Source organism: Nymphalis io, chromosome 23 (genome assembly GCF_905147045.1).
Source record: "Nymphalis io chromosome 23, ilAglIoxx1.1, whole genome shotgun sequence".
NCBI lineage: Eukaryota > Metazoa > Arthropoda > Insecta > Lepidoptera > Nymphalidae > Nymphalis > Nymphalis io.
The window spans coordinates 487,722-507,055 of NC_065910.1; the positions used below are offsets into that span (position 1 = coordinate 487,722).

Here is a 19,334-nt window from a genome sequence, read left to right on the forward strand (position 1 = left end):
TAGACGGTTACTCAAGAGGACAACCATATGTGTCGGTTGTCGCTGTCAAAGTCATGCATAATTTTAATGCATTAATGCACTTTACTTGTGTTATGTGTACAAAATCTATACAGTAGAGTTTACAACATATTTTAGTATATAATTATCTTATTTTCCATTATTGTCGTTTACGTTTAATCTTGGATAATGTATAGTGATTAACTTTCTATTCAATACAATTTGTATCATACAAAATAGTGTTTTATGTAAATAAATATGTCGGCAAGAGACAAGTGGGTTCGCCGGTTTTCTATCGACGAGACAGCAAAACATAAAAACGGTTTTACGATTTACAAGATAACATCCGTTGTAAGTATTTCTATGGACTTTATTTAGTTATAATACATAAGTACTTACTTTTATCAGTTTAACAACAAAATTAAGTTTGTATCGGTGAGGGAATTTTATTGATTAGTAGCAAATATTGCTACTCAATTTCCGAAAGTACGCTTGTGGTTATATATAAAATTGAAAAGTTAACAACCCTGACATAAATAGAAGGTACTTGTGATTATTTGTTAAAATATACTGAATAATCATTCATTTTTTTAATATGAATGTATTTATTATCATTTGTAATACAATGTTACCATTATAATTGTTGTGATAAAAAATTGTGAAATCCATATTAATCTACTTTATAGAGGACTATTGTGATATAAGTGATTGTTTTGTATATATTTTTTTCTAACTTAGCTCATCTTTCTACTTATTCTTAATTATTTATAGTTGCACTTTCTAAGATAAAATAATGTGCACTTCAAATAAATGAATAGTATAAAAATGTGATTTCATTTAAATTGTATAAGTTATGATAAGTAACAGTCATTTATGAATGTAAAATTTTGTTTTAATAAATAATGTGCAATAAGAAAATAAAATTAAGTTCTTGAATATTAAATAGGTAATCATTATAACCATAATTCAACTTTGCTCTGTAAAATTAATAAGGAAAAATTTGTTAAACATTTAATTCAAATACAAATATGGTGAGAAGGCTGTATGGACCATACCATACCATTAATGTCGATGTGTTCTAGTTTAAAGCATAAATGTCTAGCATTTACAGTCGTTACTTCTATCTGTGAGAATGTCTATATAAGAAGATGATTTCATACCATCAATTAGTCTTTTTGATGAGCAAACGAATCACCAGATGGTTTGCGTTGTTAAAATTATTATTTAATAATGAGTTTATTATTATGATACTAAACTTTTAAAACTTAAATGATACTAGAGAATACAGATATTAGTTAAAAAATAAATGTAATTAAGTATTGGTTTTAAGTGTACAATAAATTACGATATAGTGTAGGCAGTCAATATGTATACAGGTGGAAATATTTTGGGTTGCTGTTATATCTACTTTAACCAATTATTGTAATTATAATGTTATATATGTGATGGTTGGCTTGGTTGGTAGATACTTGCCTTTCACACCGAAGGTTGTGGGTTTGATTCCCACCCAGGACAGACGTTTGTGTGCATGAACATATCTGTTTGTCCTGAGTCTGGGTGTAATTATCTATGTAAGCATGTATTAACAAAAGAAAGTAGAATATCAGTTGTCTGGTTTCCATAGTACAAGCTCTGCTTAGTTTGGGATCAGATGGCCGTGTGTGAATAATGTCCCAGGATATTATTATCATATTAAATTTTAATGATTGACAATGACAAATGGATGTAAAGGAAATTTAATAAACTTTTTATACATTCACAAATGGTATATTTATTTAACGTTGCTTATTTCTCAATCCGTCTTTATCTTGTATTTTGAATAGATAGATAGTTAAAAAGAATATTACACTTAATTATATAAATAACATATTTTAAATTAAAAATGGTTAAGTAAAATAACATATGAAGGTAACCTTATTATTCATAGCAATCTCAACTAATACCTGGTAATTAATTAATTAAATGCTCAACTTAAAAATATTCCAGCTCTTTCCAATAGACTCTCCAGAAGCGGTGACAGTGATATCAGTATGGAAAAGATATAGCGACATCCAGCAGCTGCACAAGTCTATGAAATCACTACACAGTGGGCTACATCTTAAAGGAACATTCCCGCAGCTAGCTAAAAGCAGTTTCTTTAAAAGGTTTCATCCAGAGGTGAGACTTAAATATTATCAAATCTATTTATTAAGTGATAGTAATTTAATCTAGAGTGTTACTAATATTATAAGTGTTTTATAGATAAGACCTTGAGGTTAATATTTGTTAATTTTCATGGTAATATATAATTTGAATTCTTGTTTTTAATACATTGCATACAATTACGAAGTTTATGAGTATTTAATGAGAATGGGAAGTAGCATTCCATTTAATTTATCGTGTAATTTGACGACACTACTACACGTAGCTGTTACTACTTGAATAAACAATATTTTGTTTTTTTAATTGTCGTGACATATTTCCAGGTGATTGATGAAAGAGCAAAAACAATTAAGGCCCTTCTAGAGTTCGTCGCGGAACACAGGCTGTTGTTTACGAGCACTGACTTCGTTAATTTCCTTCAGGTAATTTTTAATGTATTTTATTTTCCACGCCCCACTGCTGGGCAAGGCTTCGCCCTTCTCACTTATTTTATCACTGTACCAGTACCTGTACTTTGGATACACGTGTGGCAGCATTCCCATTGACTCGTACGGTTATCCTCACGATGTTTTCTGTCACAGTATCTCAAATCGTGCCATCATGTAGCATACTTTCCTACATATTTAAATTGTTTTCGTTTAGTTCACATACAAATATACATGCGTACATAATGATCTCTCTAACCATCAGACCGGTTATCCAGAACCTGATCCAAAGCCTTCTGGAGTGATCAACGCGATACGATCGTCACTTCATTTGCCGATAGAGGAAAATCCACCTTTAGAATACCAGACATCGGACGATGAAGCCAGGAGTCCTACCGGTAATATATTAACACATTATTTATAATCCGCAACAGCGCGACTTTAGGGCATTTTCTGCCTCGCACAACCACTTTGTGGAACCAGTTCTCGCCGGCGAATTTTCATATCGGTTCAATATGACATGGAAACCTTCAAGAAAAGAGCGTACTCTTTCTTAAAGGCCGGCAACGCTTCTGCAAGCCCTTGGGTGTTGCAGGTGTCCACGGGTAGTAAATTTCCAACAGGTGAGCTCGTTGGCCCCCTCTTACTAAAAATAATAATAATAATATAGGTAGACGGACGCGCAAATGAACCGCCCATAGACATTGGCACTGTAAGAAATATTAACCGGGATGGTTAACATTACATCGCTAATGCGCCACCGACCTTGGGAGCTTAGTAATGTCCCTTATGCCTGTGCTTACACTGGCTCAATCATCCTTCGTAATACAGCAATACTAAGTATTTTGCTGTTTGGTGGCAGAACATGTGCCAGATATGCACAAAGTTCTATAACCGTGTAGGTTTTTTCCAAACAAGCTTGTAGACTTCTTTCCAGTTTTCGAAACACTGATCAAAGTTATTAGTCTGTCTAAATACTGAACGCTCATTGGTGGCTTATTGCGTCATAATATTGCGTCTTGCATTTTATTTAACTATATAAATTTCTCCATCTCTTTTGACACTTAATGCGTTGTTCCCCTAAAACTCACTATCGACATCCTCGTCTAGGTTTCGTATCAGCCTGTGAATGGCCCACTGCTGGGCTAAAGGCCTCATCTCCTCTTTTTGAGGAGAAGGCTTGGAGATTCCACCACGCCTAGGTTCAAGGATACCTAAATATAGAATTTCTTTGCGCTCATCGCAGCGGTTATGCTGCGTTATCAAGGTCCGCTATACAACCGCACAGCGGACCTTGATCACCGGACAATTTTATTTAGCTTGAATTTCTGTTTTATCTAATGCTCGTCTGTTAGGTTACCCTTTCGATGACAGTTTGATAAACTTTTTTAAATAAACTGACCGCCTAGTTTGTGTAGTGGCCAGATGAGGCCGCGGACCCCGAGGTCCCGGGTTCAAATCTCAGGTCGGCTCAATAAAACCACCGGTGAACGTTAACGACTATGGTATTTGTATAGTCGCACTGTTACTATTTTCAGCGCAAAATCAGAATCCAGATAACGCAGACCCGGGCATACCGACGGACATCGAGATATCGCAGATACCAATATACGAGGCGGCCGACGTCGAAATAAGGGAGTCCCCCGAAACGAGTCCGAAAGCGTCCGACTCGGACAGCTTCGAGTCCATAAACTCCCTGGACGGCATCGACGGCTCGCCGCTCGAGGAGGCGAGCGACCTCGTCTCGGGCGGCGGCGCGTCCACGTCGCGGGCCAGCGCGCCGTCCCGCTCAGTCGCGCGGCGTGCGAGCGGGACGCAGGCGGCGCTGCAGCGCGCGGCGCGCTGCGAGCGTCGCGGCGCGTTCGCGGCCGCCTTCGCCGCCTACCGCGCCGCCGTGGGGGCGCAGCTGCGCGCCGCCGCCGGTCAGTGCGGGGGCGCCACTTGGCCTGGCGCGCCATTCTCCGTTACTCGCGCTGCCCGCCGCGCCATCTAAGATGTTATGTTCGCCGTGTCCGTCCATCGATTCCCTTGAACTGAACCGCGGCCGCCCGGGCTCGTCGTTTCCCAGTGGGATATCTCGTTAATTTGCGGTACTATTCCAAACGAGTACGATTGTCATTCTCCCGCCGGCAAATTGGTGGCTTCATGTTTCCCGGTAGGATTTGAAGCTGACTAAGCTTGACGACGTGCGTATCATATTCGTATATATTTATGACAACCAAATTTGATAATTCCAAAAATATCGTTATCGGCTTATAATAACGTAATTATCTAATTATTGGTAATTAATTAATTATTAAACGATTCGTTCAATTTCGACTAATTCGAAACGGTCACCTGAAACGGATAGGCGAGAAGTGTTCTTTCTTTTAGATTCTAGTGATCTTCGAATGCGGTGTGCTTTTTTAACGTCACAATCTTTCTAAGTGTATAACTTATAATATTATTTGTCAAATCATCAAAGTGTCTCACTTTATTAATTAGACACGGCATGGTAAAAAAGATGCCATTTAAAATTATATTCTTTGTGTAATTACAACAATTCACTCCCTCTTGAAAGAGGGAGAAAGTGAAACACAGCAATACATAGTTTTATCATTTGACAGTATCACAAATGGATTCTTAATATTCTACCGTCAGCAAAGACTAATGTTTTTTTTATAGTATAGATTGGCGGACGAGCATATGGGCCACCTGATGATAAGTGGTCACCAACGTCCATAGACATCGGCATTGTAAGAAATGTTAACCATCGCTTACATCACCAATGCGCCACCAACCTTAGGAACTAAGATGTTTTATCCCTTGTGCCTGTAATTACACTGGCTCACTCGCCCTTCAAACCGGAACACAACAATACCAAGTACTGCTGTTTTGCGGTAGAATATCTGATGAGTGGGTACCAGTATTAATTAAGCACGGCATGATAAAAATATTTTGGACATGTTACAACATAGATGGTTTTATTAATATATTACTATTATCTAACTAGGTAAGTAAGCAGTTATACTTGCAAGTAAATATTTGACGAGCCGGTTGGCGTGGTTGGTAGAACACTTGCCTTTCACGCCGAAGGTTGTGGGTTCGATTCCCACCCAGGACAGACGTTTGTGTGCATGAACATGAATGTTTGTCCTGAGTCTGGATGTAATTATCTATATAAGTATGTATTTACAAAAAAAAGTAGTATATGAAGTATATCAGTTGTCTGGTTTCCATAGCACAAGCTCTGTACAAGCTTAATTTGGGATCAGATGGCCGTGTGTGAAAAATGTCCCAGGATATTATTATTATTATTTAATATTATTAAGCTAGTAACATATATATGCATATAGAGATTGATGAGTCACAGTTATGTGCTTATATATAATTGCCCTGAGCCGATATCATTTGTTTAATCTCTGACCCACTAGCAAGATAATGTAATCGCAATCGCTTTATCATTAAAACATACATTACTAATTAACGCATCAATAGACATTGTCGTGTTTTGTATAAATTTTAATGGATTTTTTGTACATGTGTGGTTATTTACAAGATTACGACGGAGATACTTGTGAGTATGTGGTGTTTTTTGTTAGTAAATAGGTTAACTAATGGTATTTTACTGGTGGCAGAGCTTTGTGCAAGCTCGTCTGGGTAGGTACCACAGGTATTGTTGTGTTCCGTTTTGGAGTGTGAGTGAGCCAGTGTAATTAGAGGCACAAGGGACGTAACATCTGCGTTCCCAAGGTTGGTGGCGCATTGGTGATGTAAGCGATGGTTAACATTTCTTACAATACCAATGTCTATGGGCGTTGGTGACCACTTACCATCAGGTGGCCCATATGCTCGTCCGCCTTCCAATTTAATAAAAAAAAATCATCTTTGATATGTTGTTTATCATTATTAGATTTGTTAGTCATTCCCTTCGTTGTTAATGTACTGCCCATGTTGGAGTACCTTTTATTTTAATGGTTAACTCACTGTTCAGTTAGCAATTTTTAAATAAATATTGAATTATATTATTAGTAACATTCGGTAATAGAATCATTATGTTATTATTTATACTATTTTAATAATATTCCGTCCGGATCAATTCACACACTCTCTCTTTCTGACATCAGAAATTTGACACTCGAAAGAAGGAGACAATGCATTATGTAACTATACGCTTTACACTATGTTTGTTTTAGTAACGGGGTTAGATTAAAAGACAATTGCAAGATTTAAAGTTCGTATGTTACGATCAACTCTTATGTGAAGGTCGATGTAGATAATCAGGCAGTTCACATTCTGAAAAGTCAGGGAAACGTTAGGGACACTCAAGGTGGTCAGGTAAAGTCAGTAAAATCGAGATGCTATCTTGAAAGTCAGGGAATATTGAGATCTTTTTGTTTGTGTTCCAAAGTTTTTCAGTAATTATAAAATGGGGGATATAGTTATTTAATTCTCTAGCCTGCTCTACCCTTAATCCAGACTATTGTCGTTTCTATCTAAGTTCAAGTAAAAATTGCACAAAACTACTGTAAATTAAATAATAAATATGGCTCGAGGCACACAACATCTTAGATTCCATGGTTGGCAGCGTATTGACGGTGTAAAGAGAGATTTAAGTTATAAACTGTAAAACGCAACGTGTCAATAATAAAGTCCAACAATGCTTATTTACTAATTGAAATAATGAGCTATCTAATACAAAAATACATTTTCAAATCGTACTGAGAAGTAGTAACAGCATGTGAATGTCCCACTGCTGGGCTAAGGCCTACTCTCCTTTTTTTACGGAGAAAGTTTGAAGCTTATTCCACCACGCTACTCCAATGCGGATTGGTAGAATACACATGTGGCTGAATTTCAATGAAATTAGACACATGCAGGTTTCCTCACGATGTTTTCCTTCACCGTTAAGCACGATATGAATTATAAACTCAAATTAACCACATGAAAATTCAGTGGTTGCCCGGTTTGAACCCACGATCATCGGTTAAGATTCACGCGCTCGAACAAACAAACATCCAAACGTTCAAACTTCAGTTTTATTATATTACATACATTCCTAATGTGTCTCTTACTCCTTGTTATATTTACCGTGTAATAAGTAATAATAATAATTGTTCGCAGCGGAGACGGACCCTCAAATTCGAGCGCAAATGAAGGAGGAAATAAACAAATATCTAACACATGCAGAAGCTTTATACAAGAATCATCTTAGCAACGACGATTTGAATGTAAGTACCGTCTATGTACTTTGTTAATAAATTCACTTAAAAATATTTTTTACCGTCAACAATAAAATGTGCTTAGCAAAAAGTAGCAGTCAAATCTCTTATCATTTATATATAAAGGAAATAGGAAAGGTTCGTCAATTGTTCCCTGTGGGACACCCATTCTTAGTAAGAATCCAGAGGGCTTTATTAATGGAAATTTATTGAGTTCTTTGGTATTAGATTTTTTTTTTTTTGTACAATCATATAGCTTATATGATTTTTATATGAAAGCGTTTTATGTTCAACGCAATCAAAAGCCTTAGGTAAAAAATATAATACACCAATAACATTTGTCTAAAAAATTTCCTTTCTAATTCTCGCAACGACTTTTGAGTATACTCTAGTAAAGCCAAATTGTTTTCTATGAAATATAGTTTTTATGTATATCGAGAAGTTGATTTCATATTTTTCTAATAATTTATTTAAATAAGGAAATTGGTTTGGGTTGAAATTATAACGGTCGTTTTCGTTTCAAATTTAAAAAAATTGGTAAAATTTTACATTTTCGTAAGAAAAGTAACGAATTCGTAGTAAAGACTTCTTAAAAATTAAAGCTTATATTATAGTTTTATCATCACTCATCAGTCGTTCGCTCTTGACAGAGTGGTCGTGGTTGACGATGACGCATCGTTTTTGGCTAATGTAGCCCCCGCTGTGTTTCCATTTGATGCGGTCTTCAGCATCTCTAAAACATTGGACTGTGGAGGTCTGTGTTGCAGCTTTTATAATGTCTGTCCAACGCTTGGGTACTCGACCGCGCGACCGCTTGCCTTCCACTTGCCCTTGGACAACGAGTCGTTCCATGGAGTGTTTATTTCGAACAATGTGTCCGAAGTATTTGAGAATTCGTGTTTGCACAGTCGACGATAGTCTTTTTTTGATTTTTAGTTCCTCCAAGATCGAGATGTTAGTCCGAAATGCTGTCCAAGGGATCCGCAGCAGTCGCCGCCAACACAACATTTCGAGTGCGTCAATTTTGCGTCGGTCTTTCTGTCGAACCGTCCATGTTACTGCGCCATAAAGAAATATAGGGAAGACCAGGCTTCTCATCAGGCGGACTTTGGTAGCTTTTATTATATTGGTGGTTGCACCAGACTCTTTTAACCCTATCAACAGCAGACCTTGTGATAGCACGTCTCCTTTGAATCTCGTCCTCACATCCACCAGTGTTCGTGATCGTGGAGCCGAGGTACAGGTAGCTTTGGACTACTTCACAGTTGCCAATCATAGAGATATCTGGGTGATTCAGCTTAGCGCGGTCCACGATCATCATCTTGGTTTTGACTCTATTGATCACAAGTCCGAAGGAAAGGCTTATTGTCTCCAGGCGTGTCTGCAAGTGTTCCATGTCTTCTTTTGTTTGAGCGATAAGTGTCATCGGCGTATCTTAAATTGGATATCTTACGACCTACTACTGAAACCCCCTTGTCACTCCGTATATATGTTCAATAGGAGTGGAGAGAGTATGCACCCTTGCCGAACACCAGTATGTGCCTTTTGAGTCAATGTCGTCTATTCGAACAGTCGCAGTCCCGTCCTCGTAAAGTCGGCAAATGAGACGAACTAAGTAGTTAGGTAATCCCATTTGTATGAGTACGTCCCATAACTTGTGCCATTTCACGGTGTCGAAGGCCTTGCGAAAGTCGACGAAGCAAATATAGAGCGGGCTGTTAAACTCTCTAGGTTTTTCGATAATCTGTCGAAGAATTAAAATCTGCTCCCTTGTCCCTCGACCCTTGATGAATCCTGCTTGCTCTATCTATCTTTTTTTTTTTTTTTTATATCGCCGGGAGGGCAAATGACTCTACTCCACCTGATGGTAAGTGGTAGTAGAGTCCAAACGCGACGACGGCCAGTACAGACGGGAAAAACGCTCTGTACTAGCCGCCTTCGCCTTGCCGGCCCGCAAGATGCCTCTTCACGCCTCGTTTGAAGGAACCCGGGTTGTAAGAGGAGGGGAATACGTGAGCTGGTAAGGAATTCCATTTTTTGGAAGTGCGACAAAGAAAGGAGTTGCCAAATTTCTTTGTTCGCGATGGAATTGATGTCACAGTTAGGCGGTGACATCGAGAACCAGCTCGCGTGGACTTAAGAAGGAAGGGGGAAGCAGGAATTAGAGAGAATAATTCCTCAGAGCACTCGCCGTGATACAGTCGATAGAAAGCGCTCAGTGCTGCTATCTCACGACGCAATTGTAAAGGTTCAAGGGTGTTTGTGACCTTTACGTCGCCAATAATGCGTACTGCACGTCGCTGCAACCGGTCCAAGGCCTCAAGTAGATGGCCCTTAGCGGAGCCATCCCAAAGGTGCGAGCAATATTCCACGCAAGACCGTACCTGTGTTTTGTACAGCAGGCACAGTTGTTGTGGCGTGAAAAAGCGCCGCACCTTGTTCAGAACTCCGAGTTTCCGTGAAGCTGTTTTTATAACAGCCTCGATGTAATCCCTTGGACTAAGGTCGCAGCGAACGTCAATCCCCAGCATGGCGATTTTGCTTTGCATCACCAGCGGAGTACCACAGAGGGAGGGAAGAGGGGAAAATGTTGACTTTTTCGCCGTGAGAGCGCATACCTGTGTTTTCTTGGCATTAAACTCAACAAGATTATCAGAGCCCCATTTGGCGATGAGATCTAACGTCCTATCGAGTTCAATGACAAGATTCTCCCGCCTCTCCTCAGTTTCCGCCCGCCCAGCCACTGCGCGTCCGTGGTATCCACCATGCACAAACCTCCGGCACACTTCCCGAAGGGAGAGAAAGTTGGAACAGGCGCGTTAACACAGGAGACAGCTCCGCTGCGCACTTCTTCAGCACTATGGCTGGTATTCCATCGGGACCGCTAGCTTTCCGTACATCAAGTGATTGCAGCTCCGCACGCACATCACGTTGCCTGATTTTAATGTCAGGCATCGTATGGCCACATGCAGGTATTGTAGGTGGCAGTGCACTACAATCATCGATGACGGAATTGTCGGCAAAGCCACCGGTCACCAACCGGCACGACGGTCCACCCCGAGATTATGCGTGGCCTGGTGGGGCAGCCTCACGAGCTGGTTAGGCACGCTCGGGCCCCTGTACTATGCCACGGGCGGCCAGCGGAACAGCCGTTTCTTAGGGTCTCCCTGTCCGGCAGGTCAATACAGTTTCCCCCGGCATCGGTTCAACAGCCGTCTCCACTGGACCAACACCCATCGCGGCAATACTCGCTCGGGCACTGGCTGTACGCTGGCTGACCTCGAAACGCAGCTGCAAGCCACTTCACGAGTTTTTCACCATGCGTACGGTGGTAACAAGCCAGGCGGATGTTAGCATCCTACCACCAGATGAGCAGATGGTCGCTCAGATATCCCTTAGTCGCCTCTTACGACACCCATGGGAAAGAGAGGGGCAGTGAAATGTATTCTTTCTCCGTCACTGCACGGATAAATCTCAGGTTTCAGAAAAGCTTGCAGTCTGGTGTTGATGATATGAAGGAGTACTTTGCTGGCGTGTGATATCAAGGCTATTAATCTGTAGTTGTTGCATTTCTTTGTTGATCCCTTCTTATGCAGTGGTATAAACACGGAGTGTGCCCAGACACGATTACAGCTGGTGTTGTAGCATATCAACTCCGTGTTCACCCATTGCTTTAAAGATTTCTATTGGGATTTCGTCAGCTCCTACAGCTTTATCGCTCTTTAGGTGATCGATTGCGGCTCGAACTTCACTTTTCAGTATAGCTGGTTCCATGGTATTATATGCAGTCTGTGAGAAAAACTTGCACGTTTTATCATATACGATATAAATTATTAGATGCATCGAAACATCTTCTGGGTCACTAGTTACTACTTCATTTCATGTTAAGTTTTTGAATATTTGTATGTATATAATTTACTACATTAACTCGTTCGAATTTAAATTAATTGTTACACCGGGAAGCATTATTTGTTAATAATTTAGTGGCATATGACATAAAAGTCTTTAATCGAGAAGTAATATCGGATTTATAAAAAATGAGAACATCTGCCACTTCTAATAACAAGTTCCTATATGCATTAGCTAGTTTTATTTATATATATTAAGTTAAGTTGCAAACGCGCTGAACCCGTCCGCCGCCCGCAGGCGCCCCCCGCCCCCCCGCGCGGCCCGCACGCGGCGCTGCCGCTGCGCGTGCTGCGCGCGTGCCGCTCCGAGCTGGGCGCGTACCGCGTGCTGGCGCGCCGCGCGCGCGTGCTGCTCGTGCTGCACCGCCAGCAGCAGCACTGCCGCGCCATGAAGGTACGCACCGGTCGCCGGCCGTGGCTACCTAAACTATTACGATAATCTATTTATTTATTTTTATTAGGAGACCGTTATAGTATGACATTATTTGGCTTAAATCTGTTAAATAATAGTAATAATCATATATATATATTTCTAATTCAATACACGACGAATCACCGATTTGAAACTGATCTAATGTAACTGAATTATCATACAAGTCGACAAAATAGAAAATTTCGTACAAAACATGATCGTGCAGATTTACAGAAACAAATGTATAGATAGACAGATCGACCCCATGATTTTATTCGTAAACACAATCCATTCACCGCCAAGACAAAAAACTAAGTAGATTTTTATCACTATCATCGAGTTCTTCCAACGATGTGCATACAAAGAAAAAAATAAACCATTTTTTTACTCTAAATCGATAACAATATTCCCCACGCTCAAAGTTTCGATAACCTTTAGATTCTAACATATTTATTTAAATAAAATTTAACTTTTTGAATTTCAGGTCATCCAAAAAATACCAAAAAATCTAACGGATTTCGATGATTATTTCCACCAAAGATCAAATGAGACTCGACAACCGATCCTCCCCACGCTCATTCCGTACATGGTCCCCCTACACGCGTACGTGGAGACAGAAGACCTCATATTTCTCATACTCTCCTACGCGCCCGGCGAGCGATTATTCGATTACATCAAAAATTATAAACACTCATCACCGAATACGAGAGAAGTCAATTTAGAACACGTGTTCAATGAACAAAGAAAACGTACCGCAGATATCGATGTACAAAACGATAATATTAATAAAATCGATGTTTGCGATGACGTCAACGAAAATTTAGAAGGAACTGATGTCTTGGACAACGTCGATATGTCGGTAAATGAATTAGTTAAAAATTCTCAGAAGCTACTTCTAAATGTGGACAGAGTGCTGACAGAGGTGCCGAATATGAGTAGTGTACGAAAAGAAGATAAAGTTGAGGTGGAGGAGGAAAAGGGAGGGAAGATAGAGAGAGAGACTGAAAGAATTGAAATAGACAGTAATTTGGTATGTAGCATAAAATCTTTTACATTCAATTTTACAATAACACGTTTCCAGATTAGTTTTCTGAATTTTTGGGAACGCTTATGCTCTACGCAATTGCTCTTACAAGCATTTTAGAAGATTGGGATGATAACAGTTTTATTACAGATTATATATATATGTATATGTTATGTGAAATATTTCTGACGCAAAAACGTTTCAAGTCCGTGACGTGTTTTGAGTTGCATGTGCTTTTTTTTAGTTTACGTCAATCGTTTCCAGCCTCAACCTAAATCCGAGATACCTCCGTCAGCTGTGTGTCGGTGGGGAGCCGAGATACTGACCGCTTTGGAAAGTTTACATAATTGTGGAGTTATATGGAGGTGAGGAACATTATATTATGTATTATTAACTGATGTATCGGCTGAGTAGTAACGCAAATACGTAACAAGCATTATTTACTATCGCAATTATTAGTTAGAATTGAAAGTTAATTTTGTGTTCTTAAATGTCATCATTTTCAAATGTCTAATTGCTGAATGATGAGATGTGAGAAGAAGGGGAGTAACTATTTATCCATATAACCTAAGATAAAACATAAAACCGTTAGAGATTGTGATTTTCATCTAAATTGACATTTTTGTAAATTTGATTGTCAAGTATGGCATTCGATAACTTGGTTAGATAATGACTTGCTAATAATGATAATTGACTTAGATAAAGACATTGTGTCTTCAGTGAAACAATTCATTCGGCCTAAGTATTAATATCACAAAAAATCAAAAAGTTATTAGAAATAATAGAAAACTTCTTAAACATATAGCCTTATACTTAAAATACTAACTATTAAGAGACTTTGACAAAGTTTTTTAATTTACTCGTATGTGTACTCTATGTAATTTATCCGAGTAAAAGCCTTACAGCTTATATCCAACTTCACGATTTCACTCAAAGCTCACATACCTCTGTTAAAATTGCTTACAGTTTATATCCAACTTCACGATTTCACTCAAAGCTCACATACCTCTGTTAAAATTGCTTACAGTTTATATCCAACTTCCAATTTCACTCAAAGCTCACATACCTCTGTTAAAATTGCTTACAGTTTATATCCAACTTCACGATTTCACTCAAAGCTCACATACCTCTGTTAAAATTGCTTACAGTTTATATCCAACTTCACGATTTCACTCAAAGCTCACATACCTCTGTTAAAATTGCTTACAGTTTATATCCAACTTCACGATTTCACTCAAAGCTCACGTACTCTCTTAAAATTGCTTACAGTTTATATCCAACTTCACGATTTCACTCAAAGCTCACGTACTCTCTTAAAATTGCTTACAGTTTATATCCAACTTCACGATTTCACTCAAAGCTCACGTACTCTCTTAAAATTGCTTACAGTTTATATCCAACTTCACGATTTCACTCAAAGCTCACATACCTCTGTTAAAATTGCTTACAGTTTATATCCAACTTCACGATTTCACTCAAAGCTCACATACCTCTGTTAAAATTGCTTACAGTTTATATCCAACTTCACGATTTCACTCAAAGCTCACATACCTCTGTTAAAATTGCTTACAGTTTATATCCAACTTCACGATTTCACTCAAAGCTCACGTACTCTCTTAAAATTGCTTACAGTTTATATCCAACTTCACGATTTCACTCAAAGCTCACGTACTCTCTTAAAATTGCTAGGTTTCCATTGACGCTGTTTAGCTCTGTTGCAGAAAGCGACATTAATCGTGTCTAAATTTAATTGTCTTACTCCGGTAAGTTTCCACTTAAAACACATTATTATCTTACACGATCCGGCTCGAAGGACCAATGAAATAACTCCTATTTATTTGATTATAATATTGGTTTAATTTATATAAATTCTGAAAATCAACTTTAAATAGCTACATATTGACGCCACCTAATGATGCCTTCACATTACCTTCACAATCTTAGGTATGTGGGTTAATGTCAATGATTTGATTCGATCGACACGCCGTCTCCTATAGAATAGGCATCAGTGCACGTTGACTGCCGACACTTGTCCGCAGAGACCTGCGCCCGCGCAACGTGCTGCTGGGTGCGCGCGGACACGTGCTGCTGTCGTACTGCGTCGCGTACGCCGACAGTGACGTCACGCTCGCCAACCTCGCGCGCTCCGGGGAGAAGGTACTTAATAGTGACGTCACACCGAACCGGTATTTTATTTTAGTTGTAAAATGCTGATTAAAAAGTGCTTGTTGGTTATTTGATATATTGGAATAAAGTATATTTTTGTCACAGAGTGAAAAGTTAAACACAGAAAAGAGAGACTACACTTGACGGTCCCTGGTGCTTTGACACGATTGGTAGAAGTGACATGGTACCATTGCGAAACCATTAAACAGAACTTAACTAACAGCTGAAAGTGAAAGGAGTATATCGCAATTGTGCGAAGTAAGTAAATTTTAATGCAAATTTTTCAATTTATAGGATTGTCTGTTCGTGGCTCCGGAGCTGCTGCAGCTCGGACACGACCCGACGGACGTCGCCTGCGACTTCTGGAGCTTCGGAGTTATCATGTACGAGCTGTTATGTGGCTACGTAAGTTCTTTCTTCATTTTAAATAGGAAGTTAAATGGGGAAATTGATTACCTGGTGAGAAGTCACTACCCATTGGCATTATAAGGCACCTCGATTGTTTCGTACCTCGCAACTGTGCCGCTTACCACAGGAACTAATTTGTTACGTCTGTTTTTATCTCTATTAGGCTATAAAAAAATAAAGTCCTCCATTACACTAATTGAGTCAAGACGGTTACGTCTAGAGTACCGGAATATGCAACGAAAATGGCGGGTTCGAACCCCGGTCGCTTGATGTCGCTTGACATTGAATTTTCATGTGCTCAGTTGCTACTATTTATCTCGTGCTCGGCGGCGAAGGAAAACATTGCAAGGAAACCTGAATGAGTGTGGTTGGAAATCTATCATATGTGTATCTAACAGTTCTCTGCATTGGAGTAGCTCGACTACTCAGATGGGCTTGGAGTCCAAGGAATAGCTCTGGTACATACTAGGCACGTGTCTAACTCTCCCCCCCCCAGCCCCCCGCGGCGCGGCGCCCCCCCGCCCCCCCGCGCGCGCTGCCCACCGACGCGCGCGCGCTGCTGTCGCAGGTAAGGCTCCGCTCGTACCGGTTTCCCCCACGGCTAGCCGATTAGTTGCTTTATACAAATACATTATTATGATTATTAATTAAAGTCAAAATGATCTATGTCATTTTGGTATTTTAGTAATATCCTAACAATATTTTATTTTATATCATAAGAAAAAGGATTGAATGCATTGTAAATGTATTTTTCCCGCTGACCGCACAATTTTTAACCCGATAAGAATCGATTACTTAAGATTTTTTTAACAATATTCAATTATCAGACTGCCATATTTATACTCTCTTTTGTGATCCTCTGGCAATATAACGAAAGAGATTAAATGGTCCGCTGGCTAAACACGCGACTTATCCGAAGGTCCCTGGTTCGAGTACAGGCAAGCGCCACTGAATATTCTCAGCTACTACATAAATCCGCAGCATGTGTTAGCAATTATTTTTTAATGTAATTTATGTTGACGCGAAATTTTGTGAATGTTGTGTACACTTATAATTGATATACATATCAGAAGTTGATTTTTTCTCTACGAATGTTATGTATGCCACCATTTAATATGTATATTGTTAGTGTTCCTATTAAATAAATAAATAAATGTGTTCCCAGTTCCCAACAGTATGTTTTTTTTTTATAGAATAGGAAAGCGGACGAGCATATGGTCCACCTGATGGTAAGTGGTCACCAAACGCCCTTAGACAATGGCATTGTAAGAAATGTCAACCATCGCTTACATCACCAATGCGCCACCGACCTTGGGAACTAAGATGTTTTATCCCTTGTGCCTGTAATTACACTGGCTCACTCACCCTTCAAACTGGAACACAACAATACCAAGTACTGCTGTTTTGCGGTAGAATATCTGATGAGTTGGTGGTACCTACCCAGACGAGCTTGCACAAAGCCCTACCACCAGTATGTCTAACAGTAGGTTTACTAAAATATAAATAATTATGTTCCAGCTTCTAACCCTTAACCCAGCGGAACGTCTCGGTTCAGGGAAAGATGGCATCGAAGAGATCAAACAGCATCCGTACTTCCGGCACATCGACTGGCAGGAGGTCTACGATAGCTGGATTGTCCCGGATTGATGTGACTACGTCTAAATGATAGGTTCACGTGACGGATTAAGGAATAATATTGTGATATAGAAGTAAACTCGTATTTATATTTTTATGTAAATATTTAATAATTAAGATTGAAGAAAGTTATTACGGATAGGTATTTCTTGATTTTTTTCATTGAATAGTAAGAGAATACTTCATATATACAGCAATTTAGAATTTTGTCTGTTATCTATCTTTATCCATGACGTCACAGTTTTATTTAACAATGGCTTACCCACAATAGAGTAGGATCGATCTCTATATTATTCCACCAATGATACAATTTTTGTATCTCTAGTTATATCTAGACTTCAAACGAGCAATTGAATTAGTCTAAAAACTTCGAAATAATAGCTTTTACCTTAGTTAGTCGAGTCTCACAATAATTGTTTAAAAATATATATAATTCATCTGAGTGTCTTTCGCCGGTTCTTGTTAACTCTAAAATATTTATTTCCGAACCGGTGGTAGATTTTTGTCAAACAAGCAACGCTTCTATTGAAAAGCGGTATAAACCGGTTAGGAAACCGGTACAAACTGGTTATTTTTATATTTCCAGCTGTATTTAATTGTATCCTTTATATATAACTAAACTTCCTACAATTAAATATATAGTTTTATCCGCATAAGATTCTCAGTATTCTGTAATTATTATATATTAGATTGTCAGTATATAAAACAAATGTTATAATAACATTAATATATTTAGTAATTTTATATTCAGAATATTAATGTATTACTTTATTGGTTATGATTCTTTTTTAAATTAGTTCCTTTATATTATTGAAATGCATTCCTTGTCAAAATTCTAGTCTTATTTAGATTTTTTTTAGTTTTAATTGAGAAAATATATATGTCAGATTCATGTACTGGCATTTCAAAACGTTGTTAGATTTTCTTACAACATACTAATTATATATTACATTATTGTATTACATAGATTTCTTATATATTCAATATAATTATAATAATTTTAATGTAATGCTTTTTATTATAAATATATTTCGAATGTCTTGGGATAATACCTAAATATTAGTGTTGTTACCTTTTGTTAACGAACAAAAAACTTAAAAAAAAAAAAACGAATTTAATTCCTTATTTATAAGTTTAAGAAAAGTTAATTCTAGACTTAAGTACAGTTCTACTTAGAGAAATGAAAACGGCTAGAAAACTCCAATAATGCGTAACGATTGTTACAAGATTTACATTATAGAGATATCTATCTTTGACGAGCCGGTTGGCGTGGTTGGTAGATACTTGCCTTTTCACGCCGAAGGTTGTGGGTTCGATTCCCACCTAGGACAGACATTTGTGTGCATGAACATGTCTGTTTGTCCTGAGTCTGGGTGTAATTATCTATATAAGTATGTATTTACAAAAGAAAAATAGTATATGTAGTATATCAGTTGTCTGGTTTCCATAGAACAAGCTCTGTACAAGCTTAATTTGTGATCAGATGGCCGTGTGTGAAAAATGTCTATTATATTACAAAAGTGTATTATTTTGAGAGTTCCTTAATATATTTGGTTACTTAGCTATATGAAAACCGATAGTTAGGTTAGATTTTTTCGCCGCGGTGCTGATATTTGGTGCAGTGCCAGCATTTGGTTACCTTATATAAAAACTTTTTACTACTCGTAATAGATGAAGTTTAATATATAACACTTCTATCATTGTTATTATTTGTGGTATTAGTGTGGTAGCAATAGAGACTCCACATAGAATGGGTGCAACCCCCCAAAGATTAAAAAAATTATGTTAGGCTCTTAACATTTCGGAAATAATTCAATCAAAATTAACTGTAAGTATTTAAGCGATTATTTACTGATCTACTTTACATAAATAAAAAAAAAATCGCGTTTATCTACGCCCTGTATCATTATACAGTTGAAAAATATAAAAAGTATTTCTAGCAAAATTATTGTTATAATAAGATATATTATAGTTGACCTCAGAGTCGACGGAAGCATTCGTACACGAATGAATCCG

At 38.3% G+C, this 19,334-nt stretch overlaps 1 protein-coding gene across 8 annotated transcripts; it reads left to right on the forward strand.

The window, feature by feature from the left end:
- Positions 1 to 54: 54 nt before the first annotated feature.
- LOC126777628 (ribosomal protein S6 kinase delta-1) lies at positions 55 to 18,246 on the forward strand. Of its 8 annotated transcripts, none has more exons than XM_050500729.1 (13): positions 57 to 348; positions 1,984 to 2,154; positions 2,463 to 2,561; positions 2,830 to 2,962; positions 4,103 to 4,486; positions 7,668 to 7,774; positions 11,873 to 12,067; positions 12,570 to 13,115; positions 13,374 to 13,474; positions 15,149 to 15,266; positions 15,570 to 15,680; positions 16,180 to 16,251; positions 17,202 to 18,246. In XM_050500729.1, exons 1-13 carry the CDS (start codon positions 256 to 258, stop codon positions 17,328 to 17,330), a joined length of 2,259 nt encoding a protein of 752 aa, XP_050356686.1. In that variant the 5' UTR covers positions 57 to 255; the 3' UTR covers positions 17,331 to 18,246. The 8 variants fall into 8 exon arrangements, with proteins under 8 accessions (XP_050356693.1, XP_050356692.1, XP_050356689.1 ...); XM_050500730.1 differs by having other exon boundaries at positions 58 to 348; positions 11,912 to 12,067; positions 17,202 to 18,245; XM_050500732.1 differs by lacking the exon at positions 15,149 to 15,266 and having other exon boundaries at positions 56 to 348; positions 17,202 to 17,326.
- The last annotated feature ends 1,088 nt before the right edge of the window (positions 18,247 to 19,334 follow it).